General features: G+C 40.8%; 2 protein-coding genes across 3 annotated transcripts in view; both read left to right on the plus strand.

The window, feature by feature from the left end:
- Window positions 1-585: 585 nt before the first annotated feature.
- On the plus strand, window positions 586-16,202 carry znf800a (zinc finger protein 800a). Of its 2 annotated transcripts, XM_036576135.1 has the most exons (6): window positions 586-710; window positions 5,518-5,649; window positions 6,897-6,992; window positions 7,240-7,383; window positions 7,638-9,489; window positions 14,490-16,202. In XM_036576135.1, coding segments are annotated over exons 2-6 (2,214 nt in total). In that variant the 5' UTR covers window positions 586-710; window positions 5,518-5,528; the 3' UTR covers window positions 14,491-16,202. The 2 variants fall into 2 exon arrangements, with proteins under 2 accessions (XP_036432028.1, XP_036432027.1); XM_036576134.1 differs by lacking the exon at window positions 14,490-16,202 and having other exon boundaries at window positions 7,638-9,493.
- A 2,991-nt stretch (window positions 16,203-19,193) lies between these two features.
- The window catches only part of grm8b (glutamate receptor, metabotropic 8b), a 129,837-nt gene continuing 128,494 nt past the window's right edge, over window positions 19,194-20,536 (plus strand). Inside the window, exon 1 of the mRNA XM_036576136.1 lies at window positions 19,194-19,676. Within this exon, the coding sequence (XP_036432029.1) occupies window positions 19,206-19,676 (471 nt within the window). The 5' untranslated portion in view covers window positions 19,194-19,205. The remainder of the gene's footprint in view (window positions 19,677-20,536) is intronic.

Below are 20,536 nucleotides of genomic sequence, written 5' to 3' on the forward strand. Positions count from 1 at the left end.
GCGTATGGCTTCTGAAAAACTTCTGCCTTTTCCCAATACGTTTCTTTATTCGCGCAAACTAAAGACTGCAGTACGACGGTTTACGTCGAGAAGTCAAAAATAACTATACATGAACACTTTAGAAATTCAGTTCATTTAAAACGTGCCACATCACACAGACTTAAAAAACTCGACCAGCTAATCAACAGTGTAGATTCTGTTTCGCGCTTTAGTCAATAACAGGCTACAAATGTTGTAGTTCGTACGAAAACTGCAGGCTAGTTTGCAAAAAAATGAGTTTTTCCAAAGTTTAGTCAGTTCACCGTCCTGAGCGCCAAAACGCTGCGAATCGAGGCTCGCTGAGCAGAAACTCCCGCTTCTAACGCGCTACAAAAGCGTTTCTCTGAGCGGGGGCCCTGACCATCTGCCCCCGTCTGAAGCGGAGGCCACACCGCGCCGTTTCCGCGGGGCTTTTTTTGTGGCTAGCTGCACCTTTTGCGCAACGCCCGTGTCGTTTGGGAAGGAGCCCTGGGTGCACAAAGGCAGCCTCCTCTCCGAGAGGGCAGCGCCAGAGAGGCGAGTCACACACACACACGCGCACGCACACACTCACGCACGCACTTACACACACACAGAGAGAGAGGCTCTACATCCACTCGGCTAATCCTCCACCCTCGCTGCGGAGTCGTCTCTGCCCAGGCCCGGGCCCTGCTGGCTTATTTGGAACAAAGGTAAGAGTCCTTGGTTCGCTGCCGCGAGCTGTTTTGGCCGCTCGAGTCCCGGAATCGCGTGGCGGCTCGGAGCCCGTTTCCCAGGCTGCTTAGCAGAAAATGGCGTCGCCGAGCCGAGCGAGCGAGCGAGCGAGCGAGCCGTGCTTTCCTGGACAGGCGGGCAGGCCAGGGAGGGGAAACAACGCGCCCGTTCCCGAAGCTCCTACCAAACTCTTTCTGCTCGCTTCCAGTCCTTGCGGAAACTCGTGGAGCCGCTCGCGACTGTTGGCCGGTATCGCGGCGCTCCGCGTCCGAGCGGAGGCTGCGGGAGGGCGCGTAAAAGGCGGAAGGGTCACCGGAGCTGTGCGCCAGAGCGGCCCTGGGGAAGGCGGCACAGGCGGCGCGGAGCTGAGGCGAGCGGAGCGCAGTGTGTTAGCGCAGCGCAGCACGGCTCGTGGCACGGGGCGCTAAACCCGCGCGGAAGGGCGAGCGAGCGAGAGCAGCCGCGCAGCGCACGCGCTTACGGGACCGCGCCGCTCCGCTGGGCGCGTGGTGTCGGTGGATCTGTCGTTCGGCTTTCGCCTCGGGCTCAGCCCGACTGAACGCCACACGGCACGCGACAAGGGGACAGCGGGTGTCGAGCGCGACCCGTTTCACTTGTAACGTTCCTGGACGCTCCTCTGGCCGAGCTAATCCGGCTCAACCGCGGGCTGGAACGGAGCGGATTGATGGGCCACGCCGCAACCGTGCAAATGAGATTTTGCGGGATAAGGAAGAGACGCACTCGGGCCTCGGGAAACGGCTCGGCGTCCTGCACCTTGCCGTCGACCAGGGCGGGGGGCAGAAAGCTGCTAAAACGAGGCTGTGGCTCGTGCCTGTGCCAGGATGGGCCCCAGGTTGCGCAGGACAGGCAACAACGCAAACCGTGCACGAGAGCTTTATCGGCCAAGCGATAGCCTACAGCTCACGAAACTCGACCAGTACGGAATGACCGCAACATCCTGTACAGGACGAGTGTTCCTGCGCGCGCTGCGTGCACTGTGCTCGTTTCTCAGCCGCGTGCCTCTCGTGCTCGCAGCTGCGGACTTGGTGAGGTTCAGCCTGGCCGTGGCTTCGTGCGTTCTCGCACAGACTCCCACATGGTCAGCCATTGCTGAGGCGCTGGTCGCCGGTGTCACAAAGTAGGGGGAGAGCGAACTGCTCCCGCATCCAGAGAAAGCACTTCAGGTCGCTTTCAGCAGCGGATGTGCCGTGTGGCCACTCGCTGAGAAACGGCAGTGATAAACTTTTAGCTCGGTGCACGTATCCGGCCCCGTTTTGAGTCCCACAGCTGTTTTGAGTGCTGGTGCTTTTTAGCTCGTCGCACGTATCCTTCTCGTCTCAGCTGACTCCTGCAGCGGGGAGCGGTGTTGTGGCTGTAGCGAACGTGAAAAAGCTGTAGTGAATGTGATGGTAAAAGCTGACAGCGGCTGAAAAACGTGTCTGTCCGTAAGAACATGTTCGTTTAGTCAGGCTGTGCCCTGTGGGACGTGGCGGAGCCTCCACGCTCCCTTCACAACAACTAGTTTAGCTCCCAAGTGAAGTTGTTGTTCAATGACGAGCGTTTTGTCTCCAGACACATGGGTGGAGGGGGGTCGTGCGTCTATCATTTTAAATCATTTTTTTCCGGTCACGTGGCCTCGTGTCACTGTTTTTGGGCACCATGCAGACACGGAACGTGGGATCTCAGTGTTGGTGTTTAGTTCTGCAGGACTCTCTCATATGAGCGATAAACCGGTAGCTTTTCGTCTGCTGCTCCACCTTGCGCCGGTCTTCGACGGTTGTTTTTGGTCCGGTTCTCCTCGTGTGTTGTTGTGAAGCGCTTTGCTCAACGCTGAGTGGAACATTCCCACCCACTCACGCGCTGCCGTGGAGCCGCTGAAGTTCAGTCGGAGCGCCTGCTGAACTACATTAATTTGTGAAACACTTCGGCTGGGTTTAAAAGTCAGATCGAGTTATGCTGAGTATTTCTCGTGTGCCTACTTCCCGCCGTGCTGTTGGCTGAAGGTGCAGGTGCATCCTCTGGTGCGCCACTGAATCATTCACAACCTGTGGAATATTTATCTGCCCATTTTAATATGGCGACCAAAGTGATTCAGAGCGAAACACCATTCTTTTGCCTTTATGTTATCCATTGCTTGTTGTATTCAAGGCCTGTTAAAAAAGCAGTGCAGGTTGAGACATCTCTTCATTGCTGATATGAGGGATGGACTTTGTTTTTAGTCTGATTATGAAATGCATCTTTAATGCTGTCATTTTGAAGCAGCAGTTTGCTGTTTAGACAAGTGTCTGACCAGGGTGGTCCTCTTTTTTATTAACAACATCAGCAACACTGTTGAATACCCAAAACATGTTAATTTTTCATATTCATTTTTGTCTTTTATATGTAAACAAATGCCTGAACATGAAAAGAATCCTCATCTTTTTTCAGCTTGTTTAAATAAATATAGCAGAAAAAGTTTGGGTTGGTTAAACACTTTGTGATGCACCTGATAGTTTTTAGGACAACATTTTTTGGGGGAAATATAGACAGACCCATACTACATATCAAAGCTGTCACTAGACAAAGTGCAGAATTGACGTCAGCTCAAACATTCATATTCTGTGGTGTGTAGAATGCAAAGTGTTGTGGTTAATGTGAAACAAACATTTGTGTGTGCAAAATCTAAGGTGCAGAATTCAGTATTTTTAATTCAAAGGTTAAGGTAGTGTGAATTATTATTTGTATTATTTGTAACTTTTGTTCCAAGATGCTCTGGATAAGATAGCATGCTGATGGGAGATAAGATTGTTATTTAAAAGAAAAATGTTTTCAAAAAATGCAGTGACTTATGTCCTCAAATGACGATTAAAGTGGCAGGACCTTTTTGTGTTATTTAGATTGTTTTTAAAGTTTTTAAGACTTTAATACTTTATCTAATGAAACTGCCTTTACTTTGGTTTCTCACCATAATATAAATTTGACAGTTCACCTTTTTAACTATGTTTTTTGTTAGTTTTCCCTTTACCCTCCAGAATTATGTACAAACAAATGAATAGCATCATAATCTTAAAATACTGTGAATAGTTGTGGATGTAGCCTAAGGCTTAAGCATACACATCTGCTGTAGATTGAGAGCAAGATAATTAGCAACCTGAAATGTGAAGATATCAGAAATATAGTATTATAAGTTTTGCCCAGCTACCAATTACTTAGGTTTCACTATTTTAAGTGATTTAACCTGTGTAAGCATAACAACAATTACTACAAACTGCAGCAAGGCTGGGGTCTGGAACATAATTACTTTAACAATTTAACAATCCTGCACAGTAAACAAACAGTTTTCTGCAACTTTTAGGGCACAGTTTCTCTGTACATGCCATATGTTATGTTTTAGTATTTTTTTTCCCATATGTTAAATTTAGCAAATCAAACGTAACTCTGCGTTAAAATATGCAGAAGTATGTTCTCTGTAGAGGTTGTGTTAAATTATTTTCACTTAGAAAATCAACAAAAACAAGTCGTATGACCAGGGGTGCCCAAAGTTTTGCATACGACTTTAAACACATTTGTAAATTTTCAAAATGTTCCAATTACTCCCCAGTCATATATCATAGACTGCAAAAACAGCCTGTTTTAAATTGTCTGTTGGAAAATAATGCGTTTACCTGTATCTGCCTATGCAGCCTACCTACAGCAGTTTAGCCCTGCCCATTCCCGCTAAAGTTATGAGTGTTGCTGAATTAGGCTCTATTCAGAGCAGCCAACAGAGCTCATTTACATATGTCCATCTTGAAGACGCTTTGACAAAAACAGCCTGTTTGATTCTAAGGGATAAAGAGAGGTTGGAAAATAGTCATGTAAAAATGAATTCTGGCTGTTTTTGCTATATAAACCCACACAAATGTCCTAAGTGGACCCACAAAAATAGGTTGTGTTTGTATAAAGTGTTTTTGCAAGTAGGCCTGTCACAATGATTACATAATCGTCTGATCACTGTTGTTTGATCTGATCACATTTATTTAAGTGGACTTATTAGAATTATTATTAAAGTTGCTTGCTTTCACAATCATGTTTACGTCACAACAAACAAATAATTTAACTGGGTGTATTTTAAGGTTAAGGCAAATACATGTAAAGAGAACATCATATTTATTTGTCATGGGCCTTACAAATGCAGCAAAAGTTCTGACTGGCTCTGTAACACATTTAGAGGGCAGTAGTGAATAATGCTTATTTATTTGAGCTCTATCTGTGTCTGTTGTAGGTTGGGAACTACTAAGAATCAACAGCAAGGAAGTGATATAACTAACCAGCCAGTTCTCATCTTGTACTGTAATTGTTCCATACAGAAAACAACAAAAAGACAATTAAATTGTCACAATCCTTTATAGGGCTATTAAGTGGTGGGTTTGGTAGATAAATAACTTGGTGGGCCACTTTACTCCAGGGACATTTAATTTAACCACAGGAATCCTAAAGATACCCAAACCTTAAAAAAGTATTTATATTATAATGTGTAATAGGATTACACGTTTAATAATGTGTACATTATAAATATGAATATGACTGCTGTCTGTGGTCTTTATCACTGTTCATGTCAGTGACTGGTAGGATAAATTGCATGTTTGGTGAATCTAAAGTTTAATTTCTCTAAAAAAATGTCGTATGTCCTCCTCTAGTATTACATATGCCTCTTACAAGAGCTTGAGAGAATAAGAATTTATAAAACATTTATTCACTGTTCATCAAAATTAGAGGGGGACATTGATTCTCTTTGGGAATGAACAGAGTTGTGTATTTTTGTAGAGGTCTGAGAGATGGAGGAAAGTGCCACTGAAGTGACCATGACCAACGACAAGTGCTGTCAGACTGAAACACTGCAGCACTGCTGTTGCCAGCCAGCTGCATCCCATCAAGAGGATTCTGACCAACCCCAAGGTAAGCTCTCTTGACCTTTAATATAGCTGGTCAAATATGAATGATTTTGGGGGTATGTGTGTAGACTGTTCTTACGTATGGCCTTCTTATCGCCAGTTTTTGACTTCTTACTGCTAGTAGTTGTTGACTTAGCTGAACCTTTCATATCATTATTTTCAGGAAAGCTGTTTTTTGTCTTGAAACAGAGACTATACAGAGTAATATTCCACCCTTAATTAAATTCATGAGTGAAAGGGGTGCACTTATAAAGGGCTGCAGATGGTGACAGAGTCATGGAAGTAACCACCAGCCGCGCCTTCCTTATAATACACTCATATATGACGTTTATCTATTGAGCTTTTATCAAAATAAATCCTGTGCCTTAGACTCCTGTGTTAAATATTAAAGACCTCCATTAATGATTTTTATACATGGTGCTGTAAATGGCTTTAAGCATCCAAAGGTTGCACCAAACCAAAAAAGTTTAATTTTAGTTAAATTAACACATTTATTATTATATTGGTTTAATGTGGACAACAGGGCTTATTTAAAAGGCTGTGGGAGTACATAAGACAAAAAATCACACTGATTTAAAGAATAGTGTATTGCAACTGCCACAGCACATTGCAGCTGCAAACATGTTTGGTTGCACTTCAGAATTTGCTTTATGTGTACCAGGTTGTTCTTGAGTATTTGCTTTATAGGTGAAGGTGACTTCATTACTGCCAATAATATCCTTAGTGACTAAATCATATATTTTTTTATTAGAAATACAAACTCATTGGGACAGTTTGTAGAAACAGTTCCTATAAAATACTCATATGTATTCAGATACCCAAACTCTTCAGAAGTCTCTCTAGTCTTTAAAAATTGGTACCTCATTTCCCACCACATGGCCAGTAAGTGCTTAACTCATCTTTTTTCAAGTGATTCATCCTCCAAAGCTCAGTTTGTTTTGACAGGCACATATTCCGCTTTTACAAAACCTAATTTCATAACTACAGTATGTTGGTTTTGAACAAAAAGACACAGGTGATGTCAAATTCATAAAATTCTTAAGTTAGCTCTAGGCCTGTCAAACCCCAACCGACACAACTGTGCCAACGGATCAAATAATTGATTAGTTGCCTTGGATTATGTATGCATGCAATTTAGGTGCAGTTACCATGATAGAGGCAGTCAAATGCACTGTTTGAATTCACTGGTCGAAAACTAGATTTTCTGTATAAAGCATAAGCTAATAGTATTACACTTGGTATGTCTTTCAGTGCGTACTTTCGAGCCAGGAGACCCACCTCTACTTCAACAGCAGCTTCAGACTTCCAAGTCAGGAATTCAACAAATTATTGAGTGCTTTCGCTCAGGTACAACAATGTTTGCAATATCTCCACTCCTTAAATAGGCTCTTTCTCATTCTTTTGCTTTTTCTGTCTGTCCTGACTACAACTGTCTAAAATAAAAGAGGTACTCATAAGACATCTAAAGTCTGTAAAAAGGAGAGAAATGTGGTTGTTGTATTTTTTCACAGTAACTATTTTTTAAGGTATGCACATGCTAGCCCACTGATTAATGATGGTCACATACCTTTCCTTTGTGTTGGTCTTTTTGTAGGTACAACCCAGCTCAGACACATGTTGTTGAAGGAGGTTGACACCATCTTTGAGTGCAAACTCTGCCGAAGCCTTTTTCGCGGGCTGCCCAATCTGGTCACACACAAAGAGTTTTACTGCTTTTCTGCACGTCCTGAGCAAGATGGTTTGTATGACTCTTCTTCCTTACCTTCCTTATTACTGCTGTCTGACTCTCTAATTTTCTGTAGCAAACTTCACATAAAACCCAAGTTGCTTCCTTTCCATATTCCATTCTTCTGTAGCAGACTATATAAACCCTCACTTCTTGCAGAACCTTCTTTTCTAAGGGGTACATTTTTAAAATTTCTTTTTTTTTGTCTGTTCAGTAGTAAGCTCATTGTACTGATTGTAATGTAAGGTGATATTTTTACTTTGCAGACTCTTCACAACCAAACAGCCAGAACCAGGCTATCAAAGACCTTCTAGAGGCAATTTATCCAAGGGACAAACAAGAGCATGTGATTCGATTAGAGGCAATAGAGACCAACCCCAATGCTGTGTTCCAACATCTGTCTGTTGAGACGTTTGAGGAGGAAAATATAACGTCATCCATTAATCCACTGCAACACAGCGCAGTAGTGCAGAAACATAATCGGCGCAAGCCTATTGTAGCCCCCAAAAAGGTTGAACAGCATGACATGGAGGATGACATGGATGCAGCACCTGATACATCTCCAGACAGAGAAGGTCCAAAATCCCAAGAAACAGGGAACAGTGAACAGGGTGAGAGGGAGGAAGATGAAGAAGAGACCACCTCTGAGATGAAGGAAACAAGGATATCCTGTTGCCTTTGTCGAAAGGACTTCAGTTCAAGGCGCAGTGTGCGCCGCCACTGCCGCAAGATGCATGGACAGAAACTAGAGGAGCTGCGCAAGTTCACGGAGACACGCACAGTGCCCATCAGTTTGCTGTCTATGGTGAAGACCAAGCGTACAGAGGACCCTGCACCATCTGCTAGCAAGAGCTGCCCTGTGTGCCAGAAATCCTTTGCTACCAAGGCCAATGTCCGTCGCCACTTTGATGAGGTCCACCGGGGCTTGAAGCGAGACTGCATTACACCTGACATTGCCACTCGGCCTGGTCAGCCCCTCTCACTTGAGATTTCAGCTCTTTCCCCAAAACAACCAAGCTCTTCTACAAAGCCAGATCAGCAAGAGTATGGCTTATCAACCTGTCGTTGCAGGCTGTGTAAGAGGAAGTACAGTTCTGAAGTAATGCTGAGGAGACATATGCGCATTGTCCATAAGGTTCATACATTAGAAAATGGCTCTTCCGCCAGTCGTGCCCTCTTTACAAGGAAAGCCAAAACAAAACCTGAACCCGAAGATGCAGATTGCTCTGTAAAAAGTGCCCTTCCTTCCAGTCCATCCCCTTCAAATGATAGTGATAAGAGTGCTGCGTCCTCTGCATCAAAGGTTAAAGTCACAGAGAACAGTGGAAGTCTCACGGTGAGCTTTGACTTTAAACGGATCTATTGCTGGCTGTGCAAGCGGCAGTTCAGCTCCAGTCAGAACCTGACCAAGCACATCACTGAGCTGCACATGGATGGGAATGACAGCATCTACATCAAGTTTTACGCCTGTCCAATCTGCAGATATGAGTCGCGGCGAAAGCGGGACGTCATCCGTCACATTACTGTGGTTCACAAGAAGTCCTCCCGTTACCTGGCGAAGATCATGCCAGCCTTGGAGAGTCGGGCAGTGAAGAAGCCAGCAGAGGTTGTGCTAAATAGCACAGCCAAGAGGACAACTTCAAAGGAGGAAGCCTCTGGGAAGCACCACGTTTCAACGCCCAGCACGCTTACACCAGAGCCTGCAGCACCACCTAAAACAAGTCAGCAAGAGACCCCCGGATTGAAAGTTGAACCCTCAGTCTCCCCAAACGCTCGTAAGAATTCTGCCCTCACATCTCTGAACACAGGGAAACAAGAACCTTCACAGCCCCCCAAAGTAAGTAAACAAGAGAAGAAACCCCAAGAGCCAAAGAATCCACACAATACTCGCAGTCACAACCCTACCAGAGGACCTCCTGTCACTAGAAGCCAGGAATCTTGTACAGAGGTGAGGGTTACAAAGAACTTCTCCCTGCATGGATGTGACATGTGCGGTCGGGCGTTTGCCAAAAAAGTTTTCCTTGAGACACACAGACGAAGCCACAGGACCAGCATCCCTACCCCAGCGAAGGCCACAAAGGTACAGGGAAGGAGTACTCGGTCAAAAGCGCTGATATGGTGAGTCACCCCTTTAAAGCATTCAGCTTAATTCCCTGTCAAGTTTCTATGCATGATAATAAGTTTTATTTATAGCCTTTTTCATTACTGAATAATACATTTTTATAATTATCGGATGTTTCATCAGGTTCATTCTGAATCACAATTCATTCCAAATGGGAAGTATGCCGTAATTGCAGTATTTACCATGATGTGAAGCCAGATTCTGACATTTCAACCTGACCTGTGCGACTCAACTCAAGTTCGATTTACAAGTCCTTGCTATTGTAGAAAACATTTATGCTCACTGCATTTAGCAAACTTTTAAAAGTGTTTTGTTGTCCACTCAGAGTATGTATCCTGTCTAGTACAAATAGGTTACAGTTAGTGCTGTCACCGTAATGAGATTTTAGCTGACGATTTGTTGTTATATGAATAATTGTGATTAATGACTAGCTAACACTGGTTGTACTGTCAAATCAGTATTGCACACTCGCAAAAAATGAAAAGAAAGAATTAGAGTAAAGAATTAAACAGTGCTAGCCTACATGTTCTTTATCAGAGCAGAAAAGGTAGGCCAAAAAAAAAACCTTTCTGCCAGCATACATGCTAAAAACTGGAGGGTTATCTACATGGCCAACAAATACACTACTCACACTGCTCTCCAAACATATTACAGCACAAAGAGGTTGGTACTCTTTTGTTTTCAGAAGTCCCACGATATCTCAGTGAATGCATTTTCTGCTTTTCTTTTATTTATACTTTTTTGCTTCAGTCTAGCACACCCAATTCACGTTTTGTTTGATGTAGCAAAATATGACTGTGAAATCTAACGATTGTGGAAAATGATTGCATTTATCTTAATTGCAATTATCTCATATAATGGTGGTCATCTCAAATAATTACAATTAGGCAATTATGTAATAATTGTGACAGGCCTAGTTACAGTTCATACCAACTTTGAGCTAAGACACTCAAAAAGAAAAGTGCTGCTGATACCTAGAAAGATGCAAAATACAGAATTAAGACACAATGCAGTACATTTCAAAACATCCTAGATTAGGGTTCATTTACAACCCCATTTCCAAAAAAGTTGAGATGCTGTGCAAAATGTGAATAAAAACAAAATTCAATGATGTGCAAATCATTTAAACTCTATATTTAATTTAATTTATGAAAATGGTACAAAGACAACATATCAAATGTTGAAACTAAAATTTAATTGTTTTTTGAAAAATATATGCCAATTTTGAATTTGATGGCAACAACACATTCCAAAATAGTTGGGACAGGGGTATGTTTACCAGTGTGTTTCATCACCTCTTCTTTTAACAACACTCTGTAAGTGTTTGGCAACTGAGGAGACACTGCTGTAGTTTTGGAAATGAAATGCTTTCCCATTTTTGCTTAACATAGGATTTCAGCTGCCCAACAGTTCGGGGTCTCCTTTGTCATATTTTTCATTTTATAATGTGCCAAATGTTTTCAGTGGTGACAGGTCTGGACTGCAGGTAGGTCAGTTTAGCGCCCAGACTCTTTTACTACAGAGCCATGCTGCTGTAATACATTGAGAATGTGGTTTGACATTGTCTTGCTGAAATAAGCAAGGCCTTCCCTAAAAAAGACGTTGTCTGGATGGCAGCATATGTTGCCAAAACATGTATATATTGTTCAGCATTAATGGTGCCACAGATATGCACGTCACCCATGCCATATACACTAATGCACCCCTATACCATCATGAATACTGGCTGTTGAACTGTGCACTGATAATAATCTGAGTGGTCTTTAGCCCAGAGGTAACAGTGTCCATAATTTCCAAAAAGAAATTCAAATGTTGATTCGTCGGACCACAGAACACTTCCACTTTGCCTCAATCCGTTTGAAATGAGCTCAGCCCCAGAGAAGGCGGCAGCGTTTCTGGATCCTGTTTATGTATGGTTTCTTCTTTGCGTTTAAGAGTTTTAATTAGCATTTGTGGATGCAGCGCCAAACTGTTTTCATAGACAGTGTTTTTCAGAAGTTTCTCTGAGCCCATGCAGTGATTTCCACTACAGATTCATGTCTGTTTTTAATGCAGTGCCATCTGAAGGCCCAAAGATCATGGCCAGCAAATACTGGTTTTTGGCCTTGTCCCTTGCATACAGAGATTTCTACAGATTCTCTGAACCTTTTAATGTTATTATGTATGAAAAGCAAAAGTTCTTTGCTATTTTATTTTGAGAAACTTTATTCTTGAATTGTTGCACTATTTGATCATGCAGTCTCATCTCTCTCACCTCATCATCTTTTCTTCTGAAAAACTCAGCCTCTCTGGGATGCTTATTTTATACTCAATCATGTTACTGACCTGTTGCCAATTAACCACCAGGTGTTTTTTTTAGGCATTACACAACTTTATCAGCTTTTTGCTGCCCCCATCCCAAATTTTTTTTGGAACATGTTGCTGGCATCAAATGAAGATGGGCATATATTAAAAAAAAAACAAAAAAACAAACAATTTCTCAGTTTTAACATTTGATATGTTGTCTTTGAAGCATTTTCAGTGAAATATAGGGTTTAAATGGTTTGCACATCGCTGCATTTTGTTTTTAATTACATTTTTCGCAGCATTTCAACTTTTTTGGAAATGGGGTTGTAAAACACTGGTACCTATACTCCTATCATTTAGCAGAAATATAATGTTCACCAGTGTAAACACTGTGTATTGTTGAATATGTATTGATACCTGCCCCTACAGTGTGATTTTGCCAGATGTATGTATTTATGGTATTTTCAGACCTCAGGAAAGTTCTCCGTTAAGAAATCTGCATTAGTTCTTTCAGCATTTGATTTGCGTCCAGAGTTAAAAGTTAAGACTCCAGGCACTTCTGTTTTCTCATTCTCTTTACACTGTTAGCACAAGTTAATTTGCTGTGCCGTCCATAACTATTGGGCCCGTGAAAAAAAAGGAAAGAAAAAAAACGAGATGTACATTATAGAGAGGGACAGATTGTCACCCTTTATTTATAGGTATTTATGTATTCTTGTGTAATATTCTTTCAGATAATGCCATCTAATAATGTAACTTGGTGCTAACGCGCTCAGGTTTATGTGAGCATAAATATTGAGACAGAGCACTTATGGTGTTTATTGACTGAGTGCTGCAATGTTGCATGAGCAGCAGTTTAAAAAGATGTGGAGGCTGGCAACATGTGTCACAGAGGAAGCATGTATTAGTCCTCATCCTGCAAGGATGGTAGCTGTTGTGCAATCTGGGAAACCTAGATAGCAGGTGGGAATTGGCAGTGCTGGGAATTGGCAAAATTGAAGTAATGAACAAAATCAGAAATAATCACCACAATGTAAACACAGATGCCCAGAAATAAAACATTGGTCTGTACTTTTACCTCATTTCCGCAGATTTACTGCCTATACAAGCATTTTGATTTTACAGCAGTGAATAAAAAGTACAATACTCTGACTGTCACTGAATTAACCCAGCATTGCTAATAACCTTGTGCACAAAGTAGTCATGGTGTAGAGATTTGTGGAGCAGCATCATGTCAGCTTTTGGGATTTTGGAACTGTTTTGGAAAGGACATCAAGATTTAGGGTATGTAGAAGAAAACAGACAGAATATAGATGTAGAATGTAACGTATTTAAACAAATTGCATTATTTCAACTCAAAACAATTTGGTGTTGTGTGTAAACTGTTTATGTTGTAAGCTGCAGCTGACTGTAAGAACTGTAGATCATAACCTGATCCATAATTGTAATTTAAAAGTAATTCATTTGTTTCTTGTAATTCCATCAACATTCTACCTTGAGCACAAAGTGTATATAATGGTATGCATTATAGTTTGCATAATTTCAAGTACTATTGCGTGCGATGTGCTTAAATGTGAAAGTAGTAATCGGCCAATTTATTATTTAGATTTTGGCTGATATTTTTTGCTGTTTTGTGACTTAATGTGAGCCAGGTAAGTTACCTAGCTATATGAATGCTCCCGCTATACCGAAACCAAAATGTTGTGGCATAATTACGCATGACTTGTGCTAAACAGCCATTTGCTTCATACTTTCGATGTAGCGTGTTATTGGATTTGAAGTTATTTAAACAGGCAACTGATTTTTCATTTACAAATTTAAAATGGCAGTTTGGTCCCAAATAATGCTACAGTGTGCTTTTGCCAGATTGAGTAATAAAAAGTACTGGTGTGTTTCATATGCTCACATAATATATAATAATATATATTATATATTTTAATATATATTTAGTATATATTAATATATTAAAAATAGGCCATCGACAGATTGGTATTGGATATTGCGGTTGCTATTGGAATTTGAAATTGGAATCTGAATCAGCCATAAAAATTTGTGATTGATTACACATCACTGACCAATATCCACTTCCCCCCAAAGCTGTCTTGTAATGACTACAACTGTCAAATAAGTTGAGTTGCATGATTTATTATTGAGCTGCATGATATATTTTTTTCCTCCTAAATACACTTAAGAAAGCACTGAGAATGTACATAGTGTGTTGATGGAAATCTGTTGGGGAAACTGTTTCGTTGCATTGTACTACATGCTTGATAGCATTGTCTTTTTCTTAAGTGATACACACCAGAAAAAATGGGTAGCAGAATCACACACGCAGGCATATATTAGCCCGTTGGCACCTGTGTAGAGTTTTTATGCGAAATTGATGCATTTTATTTGTGCTCAAAAATAAGATGCTTTTAATTGTGAATAAGTGTAAAGATAAACCTGATGATGTGTGTAATTTTGTATGTAGCGGAAAGATTCAGATTCTGTGGTTTAGTTTTTATTACAATTTTAGTGACTGCAGTTATAGATTCTTTACATTTCTGACTATCTACAAGTACCTGTATTTCAATTGTTTTTTTATTTTTATTTATTTATTTATTTATTTCCCCCCGAAATCCTTTGCTCTGTTTGAATAATTCTCATGTCACATCAGGGTTAAGAGTAATATCCCAAGTCACTCAACTCTGTTTCTTTCTTTCTTTAGATTGTTTTCTTCTGCCACTACATTGCACATTCTCACTGGACTGTCCTATATATGAGTATGTCTTCAGCAAATAAAATGCAGCGATGTTGGACTGGAAAGCTTTAACAGAAGGAGGATCACTCTTAAGTGGAAGGATTAAATACAAATGCTGCGGGAGGAACACCTCCACCAAGTGTTTGTTTTCAGTTTTGTACTGCAGAGGGCGCTGTGACCAAACAAATGATCTCCAGGTATGAACAATCCTTTAACATGAAAGTTATCACTGGGTAGTAATGAGTTACATTTACTGAATTACATGTACTTATGAATTCGAAAGAATATGTACTTTGAGTATTGTGACAATACTTTTTACTTTTACTGAAGTATATTTGTGAAAAATATACTTTTTACTTAGACATATGTGGTCACTCACCTCTAGAAGCTTTTTTAAGTACTTTTTGTGTTTATCGCTATTTGTTGCTGACTGCGTCCTCATTGTTGGTCACATCTCAGCTTTAACTGTAGACCAGTAGTCTTTCAAAAAGAGAACGATGGCAAATAACAGACATCAGTTTTGAAATCAGTAAATGCCTTTTGTCCTGTGGAGTTGCAGTTCTGTTGATGGCTCCGAATGATATTGATCATCTAAATCAGAGTAACTTGGTGCTGGAGTAGTTGGGTAACATCTTATTTGACTGGCTACCTTGTGTGTGTGTTTTTTTTATTTTTTATTTTTTTTTTTTAATAACTCTCACTCTACTTGTTTTTGGAGAGCTGTTTGAGTTGTTTTAAAGTAACAGTATAACAGCTAACTGTACCTTGATTGTGATTTTTGACTAGTCAACCCATCTCTGACTGCTATTAAAATCTAGATGAAATTTGCTATTTGTGAACTGATCTGTTAAGAAAAATAAAATTTGCAAATTCTGATGAGTTCCATTCCTAATTTGTGTTGTTCTCCCTGAAACACCTTACTGAATAAATGGAGGAATGGATACTTTGTGTAAAATTGGTAAAACTGATCACTTATAGTTTGTACTTCTCAAATGTAAGAGGTTAGGATACAAAAAAAATATTTAATTCAATTGAAACTTTCCCAAACTCAAGTAATTATTGTATGTGTTTCCTTTAGCTCTTATTCCAGAACAGATACAATTAATTTTATGAATCAGTTTTTAAGTAGGATTACTTACATTAAATCCTTAATGCAACTCTTGCCATTGCCCTATGAATGAAAAGGCTGCTAAACCTATAGTCTTGTACCTACTGTATGTGCTCAAATTTCTGCTGCCCTTTAAGTCAGTGCTGCTCAGGTTGTGCTAAGACAAGATTTTTTTTTTTTGTAGAAGTATGACTCTTTTGTTAATCTCTCATTAGAGGTTGCATCTGTGACCAAAACATTATTGGATACTACTGCACCGGTTTTGTATATTGTTGTCATTACTAGCTAACCACATAGTTAACAATATATAGAGAACTAAAGAACGACCTCTGTCAGCTTTTAGTATCTAATGATGAATTACAAGATCTTTTGGATGAGTTTAATATTGGGCAAAACAGAGTATAATTTTGGCTTGGTTTGCAAATTGAATGCTTCTTCTGGACACCGTTCATTTTCAACAAAAGGTGTAACCTTTAAAAATAGCTCCCAAACCTGTATTATATCTGTTATTACACAGTACTCTCCTTTCTATCCCTTGCTTTCAATAGAATTGATTTTGTTCAAATAAAGATGTTAAAATCACATTTTCTCTTCTTTCTCTTTTTTGGTCTTCTCTCTTCTTCTTTTTCTGCTAATAACTAATCACAGTAATTTATTAGATTGTGATCAAGGCATAATAATTAAAAATTATTTGTGTTTACTTAGATATTTTATAATTTGAGAGAAAAAATCTGAAAAGCCCTTACAGAAAAAGCACATGACTTTCAGTTTCAGCAATCAGATGATTTTTTTAGACACTTTCATGTGTTATTTTCCCACACCTTTTTACACGTGGGCTTATTTTAATTTTTTTTATTTTTTTTACATGACTCACGTGTAATTTCATGGTGTAACATGACAACATACATTTCTACATGTTATAATATGTAATTACAGTCGTGTGCAGATGTTAGTTTGGACACCCCTAGTTAAATGGGATGTTTTGTTGATTTTCTAAGTGTAAATAAGTTAACACATCCTCTACAGAGAACACATTTCTGCACACTTCCACTGTTTATCATATTGGGGTAAGAAAAAGCATGAAACGTGGCCTGTGCAATCGTTATGGCACATTTTATATATGTATGTTTTTTCCAAAGTGCCGCACTCAGCAAATAAATAGAAATCATGAACTAAAATTTGCAGAAAAATGCCTTATCTAAGTTTGTAAATTATAAAATCCACAAAACAGTAATTTGCACACGACTGCATGTAAAACACAAGCATAATGCCACAGGTGTACTTACTATTGTTGTTATTCACATTAGGTGAACGTGTTATTTAGACACTTCACGTAGGATCATGTGAAACGCACGTTCTGTAAGGTAGTTCTGTATAGTATGTAAGCTAATTCAGTAAAGTTTGATGAAGTTTAAGAATTTAGAAATGTAAAATTTCGAGTGGAATCTTGTGAGGAATCAGTGGCTATTGGCTACATGTGGTTGAAATGCTAGGCTTTTGCACACGTCAATAATGCTTTACATGAATTATTCATACCCTGAATGAACATTCAGTGAGTCAGGATAATGGGACATTGAGCGAGCACAGGCAGCTGCGGTATCTTGCAATTAAGACGAAAATAAGAGTTATACTACAGTTGCATCATCGAGTTTTACAAAGTTGATCAACGACAACCCATTTGCGTCACGTGCAACGCCACCACTTTAACCCGAACCCTGGAATCCACACCAGATGGCGCCAACGCATTGTTTTCTACAAACGACGCTGGAATCGTTGCAGGTTCCCGCTCTCTGAGCACAAACCTGCCTTTAGGCTATTGGGTTTGCAGTGCTATTATGCCGTTTGGATGCATTAACGAGTGGATGCAATGCAGCAGTTTTGAAATATATGACAGCAGTGCTTAGCATTAGCTTCAGGCGAAGGAGCGCTTACCTTACAGATTCTACTTTTGGTATGTCGTTTAAAAAAGTGGAGAAACTGTTGTGTGAAGATAAATGAGGTGTAGCTGCATCAACTGACTTAACTAATGTGCCTCGACGAGGATACGGGAAAGAGTGAGTAATGGTAGAAGCCGCGGTGAGGAGAGTGAGTGGTACAGGGCTGCTCTTCTCTGCTCTGTGAGGAGGAGAGGTGATGCTGTGGAGCGCGCGGACTCTCTTCAGCGCCGCAGCAGAGGCTCGCGCACTCCGAGCTCAGAGCACAGGCGGGAAAAAGCGACCGGAGCGCCAGCACTGCAAGGTAACACCACTCTTTTACCGCTTACCTTTATTTTAGTGTACAGTTTTGTGTAGATGAAGCGCCTGTAAAGTATCACAAAGTAGAGCATTTCACGTGTATTTGCTTTGTTTCGCTACTGGACTGAGATAATGGGTACATGTGTGCGTGAAAGAGCGAGAGCGAGATGTTTCTTCAGATAGTAGCTGAGGCAGTGTTGAAGATGCTCTTCCTCCTTACTGAAGAAATGCTTTTGGAAAGATGAACTATTAGACGTAGACTTAGACATTCCACACGTTACATTCACTATTGCATTAAATCTTTCATGTATTAAGTCTACCATAGTGCATTCATCTATTAGAAGTGCAGGAGGCATGCACACCTCGTCGTCTTTCTTATTTAAGATCGGTCTTCAGAGATGTTTGCGAATGGCTTCGTGTAACAAATAGCTGCAGTTTAAAATAATGTGTTATGTGAGGCTGAATGCTGTAACATGTTAATTCAATGCAGTAAGCCTCGCACTGATTCTTAAATCGTTTTCTTGGATAGAGCCTCAGTAGCCTGTGCTGATATGTGCAGTGTGTAAATTTGAGCCCCTTTAGAAGTCTTCTCATGACGTCTTTAACGTTTTCTTTTTTTAGTGGTAGGGCTCTTGGCTCAGTTAATTTTAGTAGCCACAGTATTACTATGTTAAATGTGGACTTGTCTTCAATGGATGTGTTCACTCAGTTGTCACATCTGCTTTGTAGTTTCTATTGAAAAACAATTTCAAACTGTGTGAGTGTGTGTCTCTCTCTCTCTCTCTCTCTCTCTCTCTATATATATATATATATATATATATATATTTACATATTTATCTATCTATCTATCTATCTATCTATCTATTTATCTATCTGTATATCAGTCAAGACCAGAATTCCCTGCTGTGTATGTGTGTTAACCAATAGCACCCACATTTGTTGGGGCTGTTTTCTTTGAGGCTCATTTCTTTGCTTCTCTTCTCTTTTTTATGCAGGGTCCCAGGTGTTTGCACGATCTGTAGTGAGGGTCACTCTTACCAGGGTGTGATCTCCTAATACACCGCCACCGTCTCACATACAGCTTTCCACTGACCTAACTCACAGATGACCAGCCTTGTTTTTTGGAAACCCCAGAGAATGGTCACTTTACCTTGGGATCTCCTCCCGCAGGGCAGGTGTACTGGTGACTCCTTTCACTTTGTACACCCCTTTCATTCTGACCACCTACTGCAGTAACCACTTTGCACCTGACAGAAGTCCGCCTCTGCTCGCTCTCCTGCTTACATAGCTTAACCTTGCATTGTCATGGCGAGGGACTCGACGTGGCATACCTGCCTTTTTATGCTGACAGTGGTGACATGCTCCTTCACCCAGCGCCCGGACCCCCTCGCACCCCCTACTCCTGAGTACGCCCATTCCATTAGAATAGACGGTGACATTATATTGGGAGGCCTTTTCCCAGTGCATGCACGAGGAGAACGTGGTGCCCCCTGTGGTGAGCTGAAGAAAGAGAAAGGCATCCACCGCTTAGAGGCCATGCTCTTTGCCATTGACCTCATCAACAAAGACCCTGACCTACTGCCCAACGTCACGCTGGGTGCTCGCATCTTGGACACCTGCTCACGAGACACCTACGCTCTGGAGCAGTCGCTTACCTTTGTGCAGGCTCTCATTGAGCGTGACCCCTCTGATGTGCGCTGTGCTAGCGGAGAGCCACCCATCTTTGCTAAGCCAGACAAGATTGTGGGTGTGATCGGTGCTTCCGCCAGCTCCGTTTCGATCATGGTGGCCAACATCCTACGGCTGTTTAAGGTGAGTTTTTAACGTATTTTTGTTGCTGGGTTCAGTCATGAAAAAGTTCCTGTAGATCACCATGATACAGTCTGATTGCATAATGATTGCTAATCAATGGCCCCTTGAGGTCAGCCTCCACTAATGACTGATCATCATCCATTAACAATGATCACTGAATGACATTTGCAATTCTTCACTATGGCTAACTTACAGTTTGCTATGTGGTCTTCTTTAATCTAGATGAATTATGAATTATCTGGTCTAATTTAATTGCTATTATTAGATGGGTAGACACAGCAGAGTTGTCTTCCATCTGGGTCCCAGAATGCTGCTACCAGGTTATCTCGTTTCATGTCTCATTAATAATTGAGTGCCTGATACACACACTATATATAGCTTGCTCGTAATAGGATAAACAAAACAGGGCTTGCATTTGTCAGATGAAGGAATTCACCATTTTACTAAGGAAGAAAATCCAAGGAAACCACGATTTCATCTCCTGAAGACATTAAGGTACAGCCACATAGTTGTGGGGTATGAGGCAGAGCAATTCACTATATGAATTAATGCTATCATGTGTTCAGTAGCTAAGTTTTTTCTGTCAATTGTATTATTAGCTTGTGGGTGCCGGATCTTCTCTTGATCTTGATCTTGTGGTGTGATGTGGTTAATTGTGGAAATCTTCTGAATTGTTTCTCCATGTTTCTGTAGTATGTGATAGTGAATAGTGTAACTGTGCTGTGCTTGATAAAGGACTACTTCATTTTGTGGTGGTTGCACCCAGGTTAGTTTTTTTCATTTAAAGCCAAATAGCACAGACCTTCATTTTAATTTGTACATTGTCACAGTAAAAAGTCTCTATCTTAAGTCTGATAGAA

Source organism: Colossoma macropomum, unplaced genomic scaffold, assembly GCF_904425465.1.
Source record: "Colossoma macropomum unplaced genomic scaffold, Colossoma_macropomum, whole genome shotgun sequence".
Lineage (NCBI taxonomy): Eukaryota > Metazoa > Chordata > Actinopteri > Characiformes > Serrasalmidae > Colossoma > Colossoma macropomum.